Source organism: Melanerpes formicivorus, unplaced genomic scaffold (genome assembly GCF_026170545.1).
Source record: "Melanerpes formicivorus ecotype bairdi unplaced genomic scaffold, bMelFor1.0.p_v2 SCAF_118, whole genome shotgun sequence".
Lineage (NCBI taxonomy): Eukaryota > Metazoa > Chordata > Aves > Piciformes > Picidae > Melanerpes > Melanerpes formicivorus.
The window spans coordinates 979,454-999,601 of NW_027142470.1; the positions used below are offsets into that span (position 1 = coordinate 979,454).

Here is a 20,148-nt window from a genome sequence, read left to right on the forward strand (position 1 = left end):
TGTGCACGTGGTGGAGGATGGGGCATGTGTTGAGCAGACCAAACACTGGCTTGAGGACACAGTGGCTGCTCTGGGGGTGCACAAGGGGTGGCATCACCTTGGGGCACAGCACCTTGGAACTGTGGACCCTGTTGCCAGCCTGTGGCACCTCAAGAGTTGCTGCTGGGGGAAAGGTGGTGATGGTACACAGCATGGTGGTGGGTCCACACAGCAGAGGGTTGCTTGCAGCACAGGGATATACTCACCATGCCCTGGAGCAGATGGGAATGGGGTGAGCAGCACATGCTGTGCTGGGATGCACTCATCTCATGCTGGGGTGCACCTTCCCAGGGGGGTGACCCCACATTGAGGCATGCTTTGGCAGTGTCCCTGTCTGCAGCAGCCCCTTGCCCACCACAGCTGGGGATCCTTGGGGAAGGGCCTCCCAGCTCTGCCTGGTGCTGGAGCCCAGCTCAGCCAATCAACGGGGCCAGGGTCGCCTTGTATGGGCGGAGGGGAACGGGGAAGGGGCACTGGGAGAGGGAGGGCAGCAGGGAGTGGGCAGGAATGGGGCAGGGGGAGGCAGAGCTGGGCAGGAACAGGCACGAAGAGGCAGGGCGGGGCCGAGCGGCTCAGGCGGTTCTGAGTCTCGGCCACAAGAGGGCGCCAGAGGCACGCGCAGCGCCACCAGCCAGGCACCGGCATCAGCCTGGCACCGGCACCGGCACCGGCACCCTGCGTCCTGCGTCCCTCATCCCGCACCCGGCACACTTCATCCAGCACTCTGCATCCAACACCCGGCACACTTTAGCCTGCATCCCTCAGCCCACACCCAGCACACTTTAGCCTGCATCCCTCAGCCTGAATACTGCACTCTGCCTCTTCATCCTGTGTCCATCATCAATCAGCCTGCACTCTGCAGCCTTCACCCTGCACCCTTCATCCTGTGTTCTGCACCCTGCCTTGTGAATCCTGTGCCAGCAGCCTGCACCCCTCAGCCTGCACCCAGCTGCCTGCACCCTGGATCCCTCATCATGCATCCTGCAGGCAGCCTGCACTGGGGTGTTGGGTGGTGCTGGGGTATGTGGCCTGGGCAGCAGCTGGGGAGGGGGTGATGGGATGCACTCTCAGCAGTGTGTTGGCCAATGCCACCCCTGCCCCTATACTGTGCCAGGCCATGTACTGCCCCAGTGCAGCCCAGCAGCAACAGCCTGGGGCACTGACTGGCACCTGGGAAACTCCTCCATCCCCAGAGGCACCTCAGGCAAGTGACACTTGTCAGTGCAACAGGCCCCCCAGGGCCTGTGGGGACAGGCTCAGGCCTTTCCCCTGATGAAATGCCCAAAAGAATGCCATCCCTGCCCCCCTGGGCTGGCTCTGTGAGGATGGGGGTGACTGTACAAAGCTGGCAGCACCCACCCGGGCTCCAGCAGTGATACAACAGCTGGAGGTGACACAGCGACTGGATGTCCCACTCAGGACAAGTGCCCAGCTGAGCCAGCAGCAAGTCTTCAGCTGCCACCACATTGCTTCATCCCTGGGGATTTCTCTGAAAGCAGCAATCCTGGGGCTTCCTTTTGGCCCCCAGCTGCATCCAGCCAGGTACTGCTGGAAGAACCTGAGAGTGAGAGGCAATGTGCTTGGCTTGAGAAGGGCTGCACTGCCCCAGGGGCCACCATGAGGTTTGTTCCCATGTTGTGCTTCCTCTCCTGCATTTATTTAAATGAATAAAACCTCAGCAAGGCTGGGAGGGGTCTTCCACACAACTCCTATGAGGAGCAGCTGAAGTTGTTCAGCCTGGAGAAGAGGCTGAGGGGAGACCTCGTTGCTCTCTACAGCTCCCTGAAAGGAGGCTGCAGTGAGGTGGGGGCAGCCTCTTCTCCCTAGTAGCAAGTGATAGCACAAGAGGAAATAGCCTCAAGTTGCCCCAGGGGAGGTTCAGGTTGGTCAAGTGGAACAATTTCTTCCCCTTGAGGGTTGCCAAGGCCTGGGCCAGGCTGCCCAGGGCAGTGGTGGAGTCTCCATGCCTGGAGGTGTTTCCAAGCTGTGTAGATGTAGTACTGAGGGCCATGGTTTAGTGGTGAGCTGGCAGTGCTGGGTTAGCAGCTGGACTTGGTGATCTTGAAGGTCTCTCCCACCCCAAGTGATTCTGTGAGTCCAGGACTCTGCACAGCCTCCCTGGAACAGCAGCTCTACTTTTCGGGAGGCTTGGTTGCTGTGTAGGAAATAAATGGCAGGGTCTGGTTGCTCCAGCTCAGCTCCAGGATCTCTCCACAGTGTGCCCAGTTCATGTAGCAGCTTTGGCCTCCAGAGCCTGGTGGCTTCAGCAAGTGGTGGGTCTGGGCCAGCCGGTGGCACTTGCAGCCACCTTGGCTCAGCAGTGCAGGGACCCTGCTGCTTCTGATTTTCTGGGTGAATAATTCATCAGCAAACATCTGCCACTTGTGCTCAGCAGAAAACACAGCCCTGGGCTGGGTCCCTTCCCTGCCTGTCCCTCCCCCTCATGCACCAGAGTGGCAGCCCCAGCCTCGGGAGCAGGATCAGACCAGGGAAATCCCTCTGCACAGTCTACTGAGAGGGCTTTAGCTGCTCTGGTGAGACCTGCTGGTGGCCTTTCAGTGCTTAAAGTGCAGAAAGCTGGGGACAGACCTTTGAGCAGGGCCTTGTGGTAGGACAAGTGGTGAGGATTTGGACTCAGAGAGGAAGATTCAGACTGGAGAGAAGGGAGAAATGTTTGACACTGGGGGTGGTGAGAGCCTGTCCCATGTTAGACAGGGAGATGGAAGATGCTCCATACCTGGACCCATTTGAGGTGAGGTTGTTTGGGGCTCTGAGCAGCCTGCAGATGTCCCTGCTGGAGCTGCCTGTCTCATCAAGAGGTTCAGGACACTCCCCCAGCAACACCCAGCTCATGGAATCACAGAATCCCCTGCTTGGAAAAGACCATAAGGGTCATCCAGCCCAACCATAGCCTAGCATCTCCTGCTCACAGCTCCAGACCACAGCCCTAAGCTCCTCATCCAAACAGCTTTGAAACCTCTCCAGGGATGGGGACTCCACCACTGCCCTGGGCAGCCTGGCCCAGGCCTTGACAACCCTCAAGGGGAAGAAATTGTTACTCATGTCCAAACTGAACCTCCCCTGGGGCAACTTGAGGCTATTTCCTCTTGTCCTATCACTTGCTACTAGGGAGAAGAGGCTGCCCCCACCTCACTCCAACCCCTTTTCAGGGAGCTGTAGAGAGCAATGAGGTCTCCCCTCAGCCTCCTCTTCTCCAGGCTGAACAACCCCTGTCAGCTGCTCTTCCTCAGCCCTGTTCTCCAGACCCTTCCCCAGCTTGGTTGCCCTTCTCTGGACCTTCTCCAGCCCCTCACTGTCCTCCAGGTCCAGGCTGATGGAGCCCAAACCCCTCCCCTGCTCTCTCAGCACCATTTTATTCTCTTTAGAGCTCCCGGTCTCCTTGTTTCTGATTTTATTCATGGGCTTCACCCTGCGGGCAGCAGCCAGCCTGGCTCTGGCTCAGAAGAGGAGGGGAAAGTGGTTTTTACATAATTCATGGAAATGAGGCACCCAGGGAAATCCAAATTGGACTTGCAGGCTCTTTACGGTGCTGCCACGCAGGGCCCTGCGATCCGCAGCTGGAGCCCTTAATGCCTCCCAGCCAGGCTGCAGAGCATGAATAATGGATTGGGCAGCACAGCAGTGCCCAGCCCCCAAAGACAGCGCTCAGGGCCAGGGGAAATGGACAGTCACAGATGCACACAACGGGTTGGGGTGGAAGGGCCCCCAAGGAGCATCCAGTTCCAAGCCCCCTCCCACCAGCCCAGGGTGGCTCAAGGCCTCATCCAGCCTGGTGCTGAGCACCTCCAGGGAGGAGGCAGCCACAATCTCCCTGGGCAACCTGTGCCAGTGTCTCCCCACCCTCAGGCTCAATAATTTCTTCCTCATCTCCACTCTCTATCTGCCCTCTCCCAGCTCAAAGCCATTGTCCCTCACCCTGGCACTCCCAGCCCTTGTCCAAAGTCCCTCTCCAGCTCTGCTGGAGCCCTTCAGGTACTGCAAGGCTGCTCTGAGGTCTCCCTGGAGCCTTCTCTTCACCAGGCTGAGTAGCCCCAACTCTCTCAGCCTGTCCCCACAGGGGAGGTTTTCCATCCCCTCTGATCATCTTTGTGGCCTCCTCTGGACCCTCTCCAGCAGCTCCAGGTCCTTCTTGTGCTGGGGGCCCCAGAGCTGGAGGCAGTGCTGCAGGTGAGGTCTGAGCATTGCAGAGCAGAGGGGCAGAATCCCCTCCCTGTGCTGCTGCTCTCCCTGCTCTGGCTGCAGCTCAGCACACAGCTGCCTGCTGGGCTGCCAGTGACCATTGCTGGCTCCTGGGGAGTTTGTCATCAACTGATATCCCCAAGGCTTTCTCCTCAAGCCTGCTCTCATTAGCAGTGCTACCCCATCCCCTGCCTCCAGCATGGATTCATTCCAGTTGGTCTTTTCCTATTACCCAAGAGGTTTGGCCAGCCTTCCATGGGGTAGGGCAATGCTGGGGAGCATGGTGGGGTTAAAGCAGGAGCAGAAGCAAGCTGTGAAACCATGGCTGCTTGGCTGGGCTTGGGGGAAAGCATCACCTGGTTGATTCAGACTGGAGATGAGGAAGAAATTCTTGAGAGTGAGGGTGGGGAGATACTGGACCAGGTTGCCCAGGGGGGTTGTGGAGGCCTCCTCCCTGGAGGTGTTCAAGGCCTTGAGCAGCCTGGGCTGGGGGGAGGTGTCCCTGCCCCTGGCAGGGGGTTGGAACTGGATGAGCTTTCCAAGCCAAACCATTCTGTGAATCTGTGAGGACCCCTTGGTGTGTGTTTGAGCCCCGTGGTGGTGGTGTGCAGGTGGCAGAGCTGAACCCTGCCCTGAGGGAAGGGTGAGAGGAATCTCTTGGAGAGGAGCAAACCCTCTGCAGTGGGCAACAAATGGCTCAGCTCCAGTCAGCCCCTGATCTCCCCAGTTTGCTGGAAAAGGCATCCCCCAGTCTGATTTGGGACAGACTTTGTGCTGGGGGAGGCACTGAGGTGCCCTGGGGAGCCTGGCTCAGCACTCAGCCCCATTCCTGCCCTGGAGAATCTCTCTCCATGGTTCCCATCAGATGGCACTGAGCTGACATCAGTCCCTTGGGTGCTCTCCAGCTGCAGTGCCCAAATGAGTGTATGAGTGCCTCATCCAGGCTCTTTTTAAGCACCTCCAGTGATGGTGACTCCACCACCTCCCTGGGCAGCACATTCCAATGGCCAATCTCTCTTGCTGGGAAGAATTTCTTCCTATCATCCAGCCTAAACCTCCCCTGGCACAGCTTGAGACTGTGTCCTCTTGTTCTGGTGCTGGTTGCCTGGGAGAAGAGACCAACCCCCACCTGGCTACTCTGACCCAGCCTGGCTGCCTCCCATGGTCTGGGGGGGTGGGGAGGGTGGTTTGTGGGGTCTGAGCAGGTGCCCATGGCCTTTCTTGGGGACACCTCCAACTGCTCACCCCCCCAAGCGGGGAGTGAGTGCTCTGCCTCCACCACTGCCTCCCAGAGCTGCTTTCTCCACCCTCAGCACTGCCTTGAAGAGCAAAGGAGGGGTGAGAAGGAAGAGAGGGAATGGGGAAAAAGGGAAAATAGTATAATAATGAAAAAAAAAAGAAGAAGGAGAAGAAGAAGAAGCAGTGCAGCTTGAACCCTGCTGCTAGAGGAACATCTGTGTCTATAAATAGCCACTGATGGGAGCAGGAACAGGCTGTATCTCAGCAGCTCCCTCAGGCAGCACAGCCCCAGCTAACCTCATTCCAGCACAGGCTCCTCTAACACACACACCCCCCCCCACACTCACTGCAGCTCTGCAGGAGCTTTTTGAGGGATAAACCCCCTCCCCAGATTGGCCTTAAGTTCATTTTGTCTAAGTGAGCAGCCTTCCAGAACCTGAAGAGGGCTCCAGGAGAGCTGGGGAGGGACTTTGGATGAGGGCTGGGAGTGGCAGGATGAGGGACAATGGCTTTGAGCTGGGAGAAGGGAGATTGAGAGTGGAGATGAGGAAGAAATTGTTGAGAGTGAGGCTGGGGAGACACTGGCACAGGTTGCCCAGGGAGGCTGTGGATGTCCCCTCCCTGGAGGTGTTGAAGGCCAGGCTGGATGAGGCCCTGTGCTGGTGGGAGGTGTCCCTGCTCATGGCAGGGGAGTTGGAACTGAATGATCTTTAGGGTCCCTTCCAACCCAACCCATTCTGTGGTGCTGTGAGTGTTGTCTCCTTGTTTGCAGCTTGGTGAGGTGAGGCCCTAGGGAGGTGACCTCTCTGGGGTGCAGTGCAGGCTGTCCTGATGGTCCTCACTGGGACATGACGTCCTTCTGCTGGTCTCCACCCCACTGTCACTGCTTGTGGTGACCTCCATTCCACTGTCCCTGCTCACATGTGCTCAGAGAACTCGGTATCAATCCAGACTCAACTCTTCACCACGCACAAACCCTCCTCCAGGCCTGGTGGCTCTGCTGCAGGGAGATGCTTACCCAGGTGCTGAGCTCCTGGATGGATCCATCCCTGCTCTGACTCTCTGCAGGGCCCTAGCACCAGCATTGGGGCAGGCAGGATGGAGGAGTGGCTGTGGGCCTGGAGATAGTGCACGGACTTGCCAGTGCTGAAGAACTTTCTCAGTGGGGTTTGATCTGCTGAACCTCATCACTCTGGGATGCTCCCACCAGGGAGATATTCCTCACTACCCAGCCATGAAAAAAGGAAGGGCTTTTGGAGGCTACCACCTCTGCCATCACCATTGGGTGAGCTTTCCTATCAGAAGTGCTCCTATGACAGCCACCAAGCCCTGTCTCCAAATGCCACATCCAATCCCCTCTTGAACACCTCCAGGGATGGGGACTCCACCACCTCCCTGGGCAGCACATTCCAATGGTGAATGACTCTGGGAAGAACTTTCTCCTCACCTCCAGCCTAAACCTGCCCTGGCACAACTTGAGACTGTGTCCTCTTGTTCTGGTGCTGGTTGCCTGGGAGAAGAGACCAACCCCCCCCTGGCTGCAACCTCCCTTCAGGGAGTTGTAGAGAGCAATGAGGTCTGCCCTGAGCCTCCTCTTCTCCAGGCTAAGCAACCCCAGCTCCCTCAGCCTCTCCTCACAGGGCTGTGCTCCAGACCCCTTCCCAGCCTCCTTGCCCTTCTCTGGACACATTCAAGTGTCTCAATGTCCTTCTGAAATCGAGGGGCCCAGAAGTGGACAGAGGCCCAGGCCTGGACACAGCCATTGCTGTCTGTCACGTAGGGCTGCCACAGCTGTGCTGGGGACACTGGGGACCCTTGGAGCCGGCGCCTGTGTCCGTGGTGAAGGCAGCAGTGTGGGAAGCACAGCCTGTCCTGACGTCACCCTCCTCCACAGGGTCTCCTCAGGAGCTCCAGGGCACTTCTGGGCTGCTGTTTCCTTCTCCTTAGATCTTTTTTCGTTTGTCACCCCCCTGTCCCTCTAACAAGGAGGGCTTTTCATCAGCTGCCTCCCTCCCCCCCGTTTCCTCTCTGACTCATTCCCTCCTGCCCTCGCAGCCGGGGATGTGCAGCTCCCCACGTCCCGCACCAGCGCTGTCCCTCCAGCCGGGGTGTCCACGGGGCTGACAGCAACCATGCAGCCCAAGAGGGGCAACCCCTGGCTGAGGGACACTGAGAGGCTTAATGGAACAAAGTGAACCTTTTCTTCCCTTTTGTACCGACTCTCAGTGATGAATTCCAATGTAAGAAACAAAACCTTGGTCACCTCGAAGAGGTTCATAGGCAGAAATCCCAGAACCCCAGGATGCAGGAGGTGGAAGGCACCTCTGGAGAGCATCCAGTCCAACCCCCCTGCTCAAGCAGGGCACCCACAGCAGCTTGCCCAGCAGCACAATGCCCAGGGGGGGTTGGAAGCACTCCAGAGGAGAATCCACAACCTCTCTGGGCAGCCTGCTCCAGGCCTCCAGCACCTCCACACATGAGAATGTTCTTCTCCTGTTCAGATGGAACCTCCTGGCTTCCAGTTTGTGCCCATGGCTCCTTGTGCTGTCCTTAGGAACCTGGCCCCAGACTCTTGCCCCTCAGCCTTTAGCTCTTGCTGAGCATTGCTCAGATCCCCTCTGGGGCTGCTCCTTTCCAGGCTCAACACCCCCAGGGCTCTCAGCCTTTCCTCACAGAGATGTTTCAGGTCCCTCAGCACCTTCCTAGCCTCTGCTGGACTCTCTGCAGCAGTTCCCTGTCTCTCTTGAGCTGGGCAGCCCAGAATTTGACCCAGTACTCCATGTACAGCCTCTCTAGGTCAGGGTAGAGGGGAGGAGAACCTCCCTTCACCTGCTGGCCACACTTCTTGCACCCCAGAAGGCCTTTTGCCTCCTTGGCTGTGAGGGCACATTGCTGGCTGATGGGGAACTTGCTCACCAGCACTCCCAGGTTCTTCTGCACAGGAGAGACAATAAAGGTGCAACAATGTCATTAAATGATGCTCATTAATGCTCTTCTTTAAGTGCTGCCTCTCAGGCACCCCTGTCCATGACCACAAGCTGTGAGCAGAGAGGGAACCCATTGGTTTTCCAGGCTGCTCCAAAGCAGTCCCAGCAGCGTGCTGCAGGCCAGGGCTGGGCTTGCAGCACCCTGGCAGATTTGGAGAGGTGGCTGTGAAGAATCAGCAGCCCCACACAGGAGCAAGCCCAAGCCCCCAGCTCAGGCTGAGCTGCTTGCTGGGACCAACACAGCCTGAGGGGCTGGTGGGAGCTGAGGGAGGAGAAGTGCTGGAGGTTAGAGCTGATCACAAGCTGAGCATGAGTCAGGCTGCTGCAAGGGATGAACAGCACTTGGGGATGTGTGACAGGAGCCCAGCAGAGAGGCACAGGAAGGTGCTGGGCTGCTCAGTGGTGGCTGTGAGTGGGACATGGACACTGCCTGCAGCAGTGCACAGGGAGCACAGGAACGGCTGCTGCAGCCAGGGCAGAGCTGGAGGGGCTTGTCTGGGACCTAACTGCTCTCCAGGGGATTTAAGGCCCAGAAAGGTCTGTCATGAATCTCAGGAATCTGTCAGGAATGATATGTTTAGGGTTGATCATAGAATCATGGAATTGTCAGGGTTGATCATAGAATCATGGAATTGTCAGGGTTGGAAGGGACCTCAAGGCTCAGCCAGTTCCAACCCCCCTGCCATGGCCAGGGACACCTCACACTGCAGCAGGTTGCTCACAGCCACATCCAGCCTGGCTGCAAAAGCCTCCAGGCAGGAGGCTTCCACCACCTCCCTGGGCAACCTGTGCCAGTCTCTCACCACCCTCATGGGGAACAACTTCTTCCTGACATCCAATCTCAATCTACCCATTTCTAGTTTTGCTCCACCCTCTCAGTCCTATCACTCCCTGACCCCCTCAAAAGTCCCTCCCCAGCTTCCTTGGAGCCCCCTTCAGATCCTGGAAGGCCACAATTAGGTCTCCTCAGAGCCTTCTCCTCTCCAGACTGAACAGCCCCAACTCTCTCAGTCTGTCCTCATAGCAGAGCAGCTCCAGCCCTCTGCTCATCCTTGTGGCCCTTCTCTGGACACCTTCCAGCACCTCCAGAGCCTTCCTGGCACAGAGGCTCCAGAACTGGCCCCAGAGCTCCAGCTGTGGTCTCAGCAGAGTGGAACAGAGGGGCAGACCTGGCCCTGCTGGCCACGCTTCTCTTGCTGCAGCCCAGGCTCTGCTTGGCTCTCTGGGCTGCAAGGGTCAAAGCTTTCACTGCTGATTCCTGTTGAGCTTCTCATCCCTCAGCACCCCTAAGGCCTTTTTTCCAGGGCTGCTCTCAAGTCAGTCTCTGCCCAGTCTGTATCAAGGCTTAGGATTGCCCTGCCCCAGCTGCAGGACCTTGCACTTGGTCTTGGGCTCATGTGGATTAAGAGATGCTCCCCTGAGCTCCTGCAGCAAGCACAAGGTAGTGTCCTAGGAGAGCTGAGCATGAGCAGGGTGAGACTCAGCCCACTCGTGATGCTTCCATGCCTGCTGCAGCCACTGACAACCCTGACCTGACCCAAGAGATGACCCAGGACTGGCTCCAGCTGCAGAACCATCTGCCCCAGGGGTGGGGGTGTGCTCGGGGTGCTCCATCATGCCCAGCTGGGTGATCCTGCGCTGGCTGTGCTGGACCAGCCTCGGGAGTAGCTGGAGAGACAGTGTGGCTGTGACTGCATCCAGCCATGGAGGCTGCAGCTCCCCAGGCGGCAGCCTGAGCTGCTCATTTATTTTTGATATCCTCATGACAACCACAGTGCAAGACTGTGAGAAAGGGAGAGGCAGCCCCAGCAGCTGCTGCCCCCGGGGAGATGCGGGGACAAGCCCCCAGGTGCCCTGCGCAGGGAAGAGGCTCTTCCTGCAGGGCCCTTCCACTGGTCAGGAGCGATCAGTCTAACAAAACCCCTTCCTCTAGCTCCTCCTCAGCCTTTAGCTGCTGGGAGAGCCACTGCTGCTCATTTCCTAGCCCCAGCTCCCCCCCCAGCAGCATCTCTGGCGCGGGGGCTGCCGAGCGGAGCCGTCCTCACCCCGCCCTGCGCCCACGCTCGCTGGAAGCCTCACTTGCTGTCAGCTGAGCCTCACTCACTGCAGCCCCAGATGGTTTGCTGGGGGTGGGGATGCACACCCCCCCACCCCCCACCCCACCCCAGCCCCCCACTGCTGCCCCCTCTGTGCCCAGGGCTGGCAGCCAGGGAAAGCAGAGTGTGGCCAGAGATGGAGAGAGGGACCCTGCCCCTCTGCTCTGCTCTGCTCTGCTCTGGGGAGACCTCCCCTGCAGGGCTGTGTCCAGCTGTGGTGTCCCCAACACAAGAAGGACCTGGACCTGATGGAGAGGGTCCAGAGGAGGCCATGAAGATGATGAGAGGCTATGAGGCTGTGCAGCCTGGAGAAGAGAAGGCTCCAAGGAGACCTTAGAGAAGCCTTCCAGTACCTGAAGGGGACCTCCAGGCAGGCTGGGGAGGGACTGCTCAGAAGGGCTGTGGGGATAGGATGAGAGGAATGGTTTGAAGCTGGAGCAGGGCAGAGTTAGGTTGGACATCAGGAGGAGGTTCTGCACAGTGAGGCTGGTGAGACATGGGAACAGGCTGCCCAGGGAGGTGGTTGATGCCCATCCCTGGAGACATTCAAGCTCAGACTTGCTGGGGCCCAGGGCAGCCTGCTCTAGTTAGGGATGTCCCTGCTGCCTGCAGGGGGTTGGACAAGATGCCCTCAGAGGGTCACTTCCAACCTGTTGCAATCTGTGATTCTGTGGCAGAGGCCAAGGTGCTGCTGCTGCCTGTGTCACCCCCTGGGACCTCAGCTCCCACAGCAGTGGATTCCTTCAAGCAGCAGCTCCCTCAGCATCCATCCAGCCCTGCCTTAGCAGTGGGGCTGCTCTGGATGATCTCTAGCTCCCCCACCGAGCTGGGCTTCTGGGACTGCTTTGCTGTCAGTCAGAGGCACCGAGCCCTGATGGCTCTCTCAGGGAAGCCCATGCAGAGCAGGCAGTTGGGTGTCTTGCTCCCAGTCTGATGCTCTGCCCTCTCCTGCCTGCTGCTCTGCTTCCTCCTCTCCTTCCCACATTGCTCTTCTTGGCCATCAATAGGACCAGAGACCAAACAATACCCAACCATTGCCTGGACACAAAGGGGTCTTCTTCTGGCACCCCCCCTCCCACCAGAGAGCTGTGCAGATTCATCTTCAGAGCTTGCAGAGGAGAAGCTGTCAGCAGCACTGAGCAGAAGAGGTTCCAGGTGAAGATGGTTTGATGCCTGCTAGTTTTGCAGGATGTCCTCTATGCTCTTCCCCCAGTTTCAGAGTTGGGGAGGGTGGGAGCAAGTCCTTGCCACTTTTTCCTTGGTCTCTATGCACTGAGCAGCTTGATCTGTGCTGAGCTGCAGCTCTCTGCTCTCCTAAGCAGGGCTGAGCTGTGGTCTCCATGAAGTAAATCCCAGAGATCTGGCCCTTGGGGCAAACCTCTGGGGCTTCAGCTCAGCCTCAGCCTGCCAGTTCCCCAGCTGCAGCATTCCAGATGTGTGTGGTTTCTGGGAGAGGATGAGGGGAGCCTTGAGATGGCTTTGAAACACGATGTGAGCTGGCAGGTGGCATCACTGCATCGCACTGGTGACTGTGCTGAGCCCTGGGACTGTGTGAAAGGAGCACAAAGGTGGCCAGAGCAGAGCTGGTCTGCACTCCACGGACACCATCCATCCCTCAGCAGAAATCCCTGTCCAGCCTGAGGGGAGAAAGGCAAACAAGGGCTGAAAGCAAGGGAGGCTGAGTGGAAAATGAGATGCAGCAGGGACTGGGAGGTACGTGGGAAGAAATCCTGGAGGACTCACAGAGTCAGCAGTTGGGCTCATCAAAGCAAGGGCTTTGTTAAAGCAAACACTGGAAAAGACACCTGGTAGGGGTCATGGCTGGGCTGGTGGCTGGAGGAGTGGCAGATGCTCCTCTGAACTCCTCTGCTTCCCGTTGGGAAGAGAAAGGGAAGGAGGGAGGGAGGCTGATGGGGTGGGAAAGAAACTAACCCAGCTGGGATGGAAAGAAGAACAATGCCATGGAACAGAGCCACAGAGACACAAACCAGCATGGCACCCAGCCCCTGATGGCAGTGAGGGCACCACTGGCACCACTGCTGCTGGGGGCAGGCACTGGGCAAGTCCCAGACTGGACTCAGTGGCAGATGGGAACAGAATTCAGGAGGTGGATTCTGGAACTGGATTCAGGATCACATGGATAAGGATCAAAGGCAGAAGGGACAGAGTCCTCCTGGGACACCAGCCAGGGAAGAAGAGTCTTGACCCTGGGGATCCCTCAGCTTGCTCCTGAGGATGCCCTCCCTGAGCTGCAATCCCTTGCTGGGCAGTTGAGGGTCACCTGTGCTGTCCACTCCTCCCTGCAGATGTTGCCTTTTCCTCTGCCCCCCAAGGTGTGGCACAAGCTGTGGCAGTGCCCTTGATCTACAGAGGATCAAATCTCAGCCAGAGGCTTTCTGCCCCCCAGCCCATGGCAGGATCTGAGCCCATCAGCTTCTCCCTGCTAGCAGCAGCCCCTGGCTGTGCCAACCTGCCCTGAACTGCAGGCAGTGTCTCAGTGAAGCAGAGAAGTGACAACACTGATCAGAATTGGTTCTGCTCCAGCTCAAACCAGAGCAGCATCCCTCAGAGAAGCTTCATAAAGGCCAAGTGTTGTTAAATGAGCTGAAGCAGGAGAGAATTTGCCCCTTCTTAGACTGCTAAAGGGGTTTTGTGTGCACTGTTGAGAGAAGCAGCAGGCTGGGTCCTGCTGTATTGTTCTCCTCCCCCTCTACTCTGCCCTGGTGAGACCTCACCTGGAATATTGCATCCAGTTCTGGGCTTCCCAGTTCAAAAGGGGCAGGGATCTGCTGGAGAGAGTCCAAGGGAGGGCTATAAGGATGCTGAAGGGACTGTAGCACTGCCTGGGGAGGAGAGGCTGAGAGCCCTGGGGCTGTTTAGTCTAGAGAGGAGAAGATTGAGAGGGATCTGATCAATGTCTATCAATATCTGAGGGCTGGGGGGCAGGAAGGAAGGGACAGGGCCAGGCTCTGCTCAGCTGCACCCTGGGATAGCACAAGCAGCAATGGATGGAAACACCAGCACAGGAGGTTCCACCTCAACACAAGGAGGAACTTCTTCACTGTGAGGGTCACAGAACCCTGGAGCAGGCTGCCCAGAGAGGGTGTGGGGTCTCCTTCTCTGGAGCCTTTCCAGCCCTGTCTGGATGTGTTCCTGTGTGACCTGTGCTGGATTCTATGCTCCTGCTCTGGCAGAGGGATTGGACTGGAAGATCTCTGGAGGTCAGAAAAGGAAGTATGCAGCATGAAATGGGAAGAGGAATGAAGCACCAGCTTGTGTCCACCAGAGCAAGATGCAGAAGGGTTTGGCATTTAACAAGTCCAAGTGCTGGGTTCTGCACTTTGGCCACAACAACTCCATGGAGTGCTGCAGGCTGGGGACACAGTGGCTGGAGAGCAGCCAGGCAGAAAGGGACCTGGGGGTGCTGGTTGACAGCAGCTGAACATGGCACTTGGTGCCATGGTCTAGTCATGGGTTCTGTGGTGACAGGTAGGACTTGATGGTCTTTGAGGTCTCTTCCAACCTTGGTGATTCTGTGATTCTTTGATGAGCCAGCAGTGTGCCCAGGTGGCCAAGAAGGCCAATGGCATCCTGGCCTGGATCAGGAAGAGTGTGGCCAGAAGGAGCAGGGAAGACATTCTCCCAGGAGGTTCCACCTCAACATGAGGAGGAACTTCTTCACTGTGAGGGTCCCAGAGCCCTGGAGCAGGCTGCCCAGAGAGGTTGTGGAGTCTTCTTCTCTGGAGCCTTTCCATCCCTGTCTGGATGTGTTCCTGTGTGACCTGTGCTGGATTCTATGCTCCTGCTCTGGCAGGGGGGGGGTTGGACTCAATGATGTTTGGAGGTCCCTTGCAAGCCCTCACCTCCTGGGAGCCTGTGATGGGTCTAGCAGTGCTCTCCTCTGAGGTGAGCATCCCACCTCACACTGGGGTGAGCTGATGAGAGCTGGGCTGCAGCTGGAGCTGCCAGACTGTCTCATGGCAGCTGCCAGGTCTGTCTCAGGATGCAATCAAACTCATCTCAGTGTTGCGGCTTTTGTAGCCTCCTGGGGCACGTGGCTGCAAGAGCTCCTTTGTTCCCCACATCTTCTGCTCCTCTGAAGTACTTTGAATGGAAAATTGGAGGGTGAATCATATTTCTGCTTTAAATAAATCTCCTTCCATACTTCAGAATGTGTTTGTCATCTCCTCTGTGACTTCTGTGATTGAGAAGTGCTTAGAAGAAATTAGACAGCTGATAATTATCCTCAAGTTCCACCCAAGGAGTGCTTCAGGGGGGAAGACACAATGGGAGAGGCAAGGCTGGAGGGAAGAAAGAAGGGTTTGTGTTAAATCACAGATCCACAGATTGCAGCAGGTTGGAAAGGACTCTCAGAGGTCACCTTGTTTGGCCTCCCCTGCAATGGGCAGGGACACCTCCAGCTAGATCAGGCTGCTCAGTGCCACGTCAAGTTTGACTTTGAATGTCTCCAGGGGGCCTCCACCGCATCCCTGGACAACCTGTTCCAGTATCTCACCACCCTAAGAGTAAAGAACTTCCTCCTACTGTCCAGCCTAAAGCTCCCCTGCTCCAGTTTCAGACCTGGTTTGTTCCTGTGTGGTGTGTGCCAGGCAAGGTCTGGGACTGGTGTCACAGGAAGGTTTGGATTGGAAAGGACCTCAAAGCTCATCCAGTTCCAAACCCCCTGCCATGGGCAGGGACACCTCCCACCAGCCCAGGATGCTCAAGGCCTCATCCAGCCTGGCACTGAACACCTCCAGGTAAGGGACATCCACAGCCTCCCTGGGCAGCCTGTGCCAGAGTCTCCTCAGCCTCACTCTATAAAGAATTGCTTCCTCATCTCCACTCTCAATCTCCCTTCTCCCAGCTCAAAGCCATTCTCCCCCCATCCTGGCACTCCAACCCGTGTCAAAAGTCCCTCCCCAGCTCTCCTGGAACCTCTTCAGGTACTGGAGGGCTGCTCTAAGGTCTCCCTGGAGCCTTCTCTTCTCCAGGCTGAACAGCTCCAACTGTCTCAGCTTGAACTGGTAGCAGAGGTTCTCCATCCCTCTGGTCACCTTTGTGGCCTCCTCTGGATCCTCTCCAGCAGCTCCAGGTCCTTTTTATCGAATGATACAGGTAGAAAATCAGGACTAGCTTTTAACCACAGCATGCCCATGGCCAGCAGCAAACTCCTCCATTTCCCCCTCCCTGTGCTATTTAATCCAGAGCTGGTCATGACTCACCCCTGCAGCCCTGCTCTTCCTGCCCATGCTCACTCAGGCAGAGCTGTCACAGCACCATTCCAGCAGGACAATGAAAGTCATCTTCTCCTCTGCCAGGTGGCTGAGTCTGTGAAATGAATTTTGGAGCAGGCCTAGACACAGGGGGGAGAATGAAAGAAGTTCCATTGCCTCGCTCCACATCCCACCTGCAGCTGCTCTTTTTTCCCTGCTCACTCCTCAGGATGCTGCTCCAGGAGGCCAGGAAAGTGTCAGGTGGTGACTGGGGCTCTGCTGGTGTCTCACACAAGCTGCACCTTGGTGGCCTTTTCCCCACTGAATGTCACAATATTGGTTTGGGGTTTTTTTTAGGCAATAAAAAGCTGTTTGGGCAGCTGGCCTCAGAAGGCAGGAATCTGCCTGCAGTTCTTGCCTGCTGGGGGCAGGGATTGGCACTACCAGGTCCAGGATGCGAGAGGCAGCCACTAGGAGCTGGATGCTGGGGATTATATTTGCAGGAGACCCTTAGAATCAATGCCAGATTTCCACCTGAGAGCACAGCACTGGGGAGACCCCAGGGGGGGCATCAGCCACCCTCTGCCCCATCATACCACCCCATGTGCCTGGTGGGCACCAGCCTGGACAGGCTCTGCCACCACAGAATCACAGCATCAGCCAGGCTGGAAAAGACCTCAGAGATCAACAAGTCCAACCTATTGCCTAATACCTAACACCTCCTGACAGCTAAACCATGGCTCCAAGTGCCACATCCAAACACCTCTTGAACACCTCCAGGGATGGGGACTCCACCACCTCCCTGGGCAGCACATTCCAATGGCCAATCTCTCTGGGAAGAACTTTCTCCTCACCTCCAGCCTAAACTTCCCCTGGCACAGCTTGAGACTGTGCCCTCTTGTTCTGGTGCTGGGTGCCTGGGAGAAGAGACCAATCCCCACCTGGCTACAACCTCCCTTCAAGTAGTTGTAGAGAGCAATGAGGTCTCCCCTGAGCCTCCTCTTCTCCAGGCTAAGCAACCCCAGCTCCCTCAGCCTCTCCTCACAGAGCTGTGCTCCAGACCTCTCCCCAGCTTTGTTGCCCTTCTCTGGACACCTTCAAGTGTCTCAATGTCCTTCTGAAACTGAGGAGCCCAGACCTGGACACAGTACTCAAGGTGTGGTCTAACCATTGCTGAGCACAGGGCAGAATGTCTTCCCTGCTCCTGCTGGCCACACTGTTCCTGATCCAGGCCAGGATGCCATTAGCCTTCTTGGCCACCTGGGCACACTGCTGGCTCATCAAAGAATCACAGAATCACCAAGGTTGGAAGAGACCTCAAAGACCATCAAGTCCTACCTGTCACCACAGAACCCATGACTAGACCATGGCACTAAGTGCCATGTTCAGCTGCTGTCAACCAGCACCCCCAGCTCCCTTTCTGCCTGGCTGCTCTCCAGCCACTGTGTCCCCAGCCTGCAGCACTCCATGGGGTTGTTGTGGCCAAAGTGCAGAACCCAGCACTTGGACTTGCTAAATGCCAAACCCTTCTGCATCGTGCTCTGATGGACACAAGCTGGTGCTTCATTCCTCTTCCCATTTCATGCTGCATACTTCCTTTTCTGACCTCCAGAGATCTTCCAGTCCAAGCCCCCTGCCAGAGCAGGAGCAGAGAATCCAGCACAGGTCACACAGGAACACATCCAGACAGGGCTGGAAAGGCTCCAGAGAAGGAGACTCCACAACCTCTCTGGGCAGCCTGCTCCAGGGCTCTGTGACCCTCACAGTGAAGAAGTTCCTCCTCATGTGGAGGTGGAACCTCCTGTGCTGGAGTTTGTATCCACTGCCCCTTGTCCTTCCCAGGGTGCAAGTGAGCAGAGCCTGTGCCCTCCCTCCTGCCCCCCAGCCCTCAGATATTGATAGACATGGATTAAATCCCCTCTCAGCTGCCTTCCCTCCAGACTGAAGAGCCCCAGGGCTCTCAGCCTCTCCTCACAGGGCAGTGCTGCAGTCCCTTCAGCATCCTGGTAGCCCTCCCTTGGACATCAAGGGTGGAGGACACACAGCCATGGATGCTCAACAGAGTCAAGGCAACAACTGAAGTGTGTTTGCAAACTGCCTGCAACATGAACTGAAATGGCAGCACCTTGTTAGCTGTAAGCCTGGTGGCCACCAGACCTGAGAGAGCAGGGATTTACCATGGCCACCTGATGGGGAGCAGGGAAAGAGCAGCCTGGAGCCCTCCTGTCATCTCCTATGGACAGATGGAGATGCTCTGCTGGCATGTTGGGGCCAGCTGCATGGACCAGACCTCATTTCATGGCTGTTGCTTGGACCACGTTGAAAACAAACCCGAAGGAATCTGTGCCTGCAGACTGAGGGAACAGAAGGTTTGCATTGGAAACATCTGGAGGAGCAAACAATGTCTGAGCTCCCTGGGGGCAGGGGGTGGCAGACAGAATCTGGGCAAGCCTGTGCTGTGTTCCTTGGAACAAGAGGTGATGGGGACCCTCTGGAAAGAGCTGAGATCCCTCCTGAGGAGGGTGACAGCAAATATTTGGGAGGCTGCTGAGGTCTTGGCAGCTTCCCACTCTGACTGCTGAGGGAAGGCTCTGGAGCTTATTTACATGAATGAAGAGGAGGCCAAGATCACAGAATCACAGAATGTTAGGGGCTGGAAAGGACCTCAAAAACTCATCCAGTCCAAGCCTCCTGCCAGAGCAGGGTCACCTAGAGCAGATCACACAGGAACACATCCAGACAGGTCTTGAATATCTCCAGAGAGGAAGACTCCACACCCTCCCTGGGCACCCTGTTCCAGGGCTCTGTCACCCTCCCAGGGAAAAAAGCTTCCCTCCTGTTTGCATGGATGGGACCTAACAGCATCCTACAGTCCATGAAGGGCAGAGAGAAGTGGTGGAGGATGAAGAACAGAGAGAAATGGTGGAGGATGAAGGGCAGAGAGAAATGGTGGAGGATGAAGGGCAGAGAGAAGTGGTGGAGGATGAAGGGCAGAGAGAAGTGGTGGAGGATGAAGGGCAGAGAGAAGTGGTGGATGATGAAGAACAGAGAGAAATGGTGGAGGATGAAGGGCAGAGAGAAATGGTGGAGGATGGAGGGCAGAGAGAAATGGTGGAGGATGAAGGGCAGAGAGAAGTGGTGGATGATGAAGAACAGAGAGAAATGGTGGATGATGAAGGGCAGAGAGAAATGGTGGAGGATGAAGGGCAGAGAGAAGTGGTGGAGGATGAAGAACAGAGAGAAATGGTGGATGATGAAGGGCAGAGAGAAATGGTGGAGGATGGAGGGCAGAGAGAAATGGTGGAGGATGAAGGGCAGAGAGAAGTGGTGGATGATGAAGGGCAGAGAGAAATGGTGGATGATGAAGGGCAGAGAGAAATGGTGGAGGATGGAGGGCAGAGAGAAGTGGTGGAGGATGAAGCCAAATTCTTGTTGGTGCTGGCAACAAGTAAGGAGCAGTAGACATACTCATGACTTGGGAGGTACAAAGTGTCCTTCACTGGGAGGGCCCTGCAGTCTCTGCTGTTGGGCACATCTCCATCCCTGGAGGTTTTCAGGGCTTGGCCAGCCAAAGCCATGGTTGATCTGCTCTAAGGATGGTGACAGTCCTGTTCCAAGAGAGAGGATGGACTGAAGAGCTCCAGCATCCCTCCCAGCCACAGCTTCTGTGATTCTACCTAGAGGAAACCCAGGGACCAGAACCTCACTCAGTGGCAGTGCTGGAGGGACAACACTTTCTTGGATGTCCTGCTGTGAGGTGAGGACACAAACCATGGCAGGAGGTGCTTGAGATCTCCACTCCCAGCCTGGAGGGGAGGTGGCTCCAGGGAGACTTAATAAAGACCTTCCAGTACCTGAAGGGGATATAAGAAGGCTGCAGATGAGGATGCTGCCTGAGCTGTCCCTGCCATAGCACAGCTGGGGCTGAGGAGAGGATGAGCAAGCCCAATGCTTGTCTCTAAACCAGCAAAAATGAAGGCATTGTTTCTCAGACAATTCTGGGAAGTGATTCTGGAGTCTCCACTGCTGCTCTGTGGTGGGAAAAGGCTTTGGAGTCTTGGAGAAGATGGGAAATCCATGACTGGATGTTGTCTACATCCAAATGGAGGGGTTTCCTCCTCCCTGCCTGGCATCCCTCTGTTCATAGCTTGGGAAACTGGGCAGGTTTGGGCCCATCCAGAGCTCCCAGCACCCTTTGTGAAGTACTCTGCTCAGCCCAGCATGGCCAAGTTGAGGTCTTTGCTCCTGCCACCATGCAAAGAGCAGCTGGCCCTCCTCAAGCTGTGATATGAGGAAAGGTGGCTGGAGGAAGGAGAAGTCCTGTGAGGAATCATCCTTCCTTGCTGCCTCTTTTCCTGCCTGCAGGCAGCT

The 20,148-nt window shown here is 56.7% G+C and overlaps 1 protein-coding gene across 1 annotated transcript; it reads left to right on the forward strand.

The window, feature by feature from the left end:
• Positions 1-18,696: 18,696 nt before the first annotated feature.
• On the forward strand, positions 18,697-19,239 carry LOC137456165 (high mobility group nucleosome-binding domain-containing protein 5-like). Its single transcript, XM_068167471.1, has one exon. The coding sequence runs from the start codon at positions 18,697-18,699 to the stop codon at positions 19,237-19,239; it is 543 nt and encodes a 180-aa protein (XP_068023572.1).
• Positions 19,240-20,148: the final 909 nt, after the last annotated feature.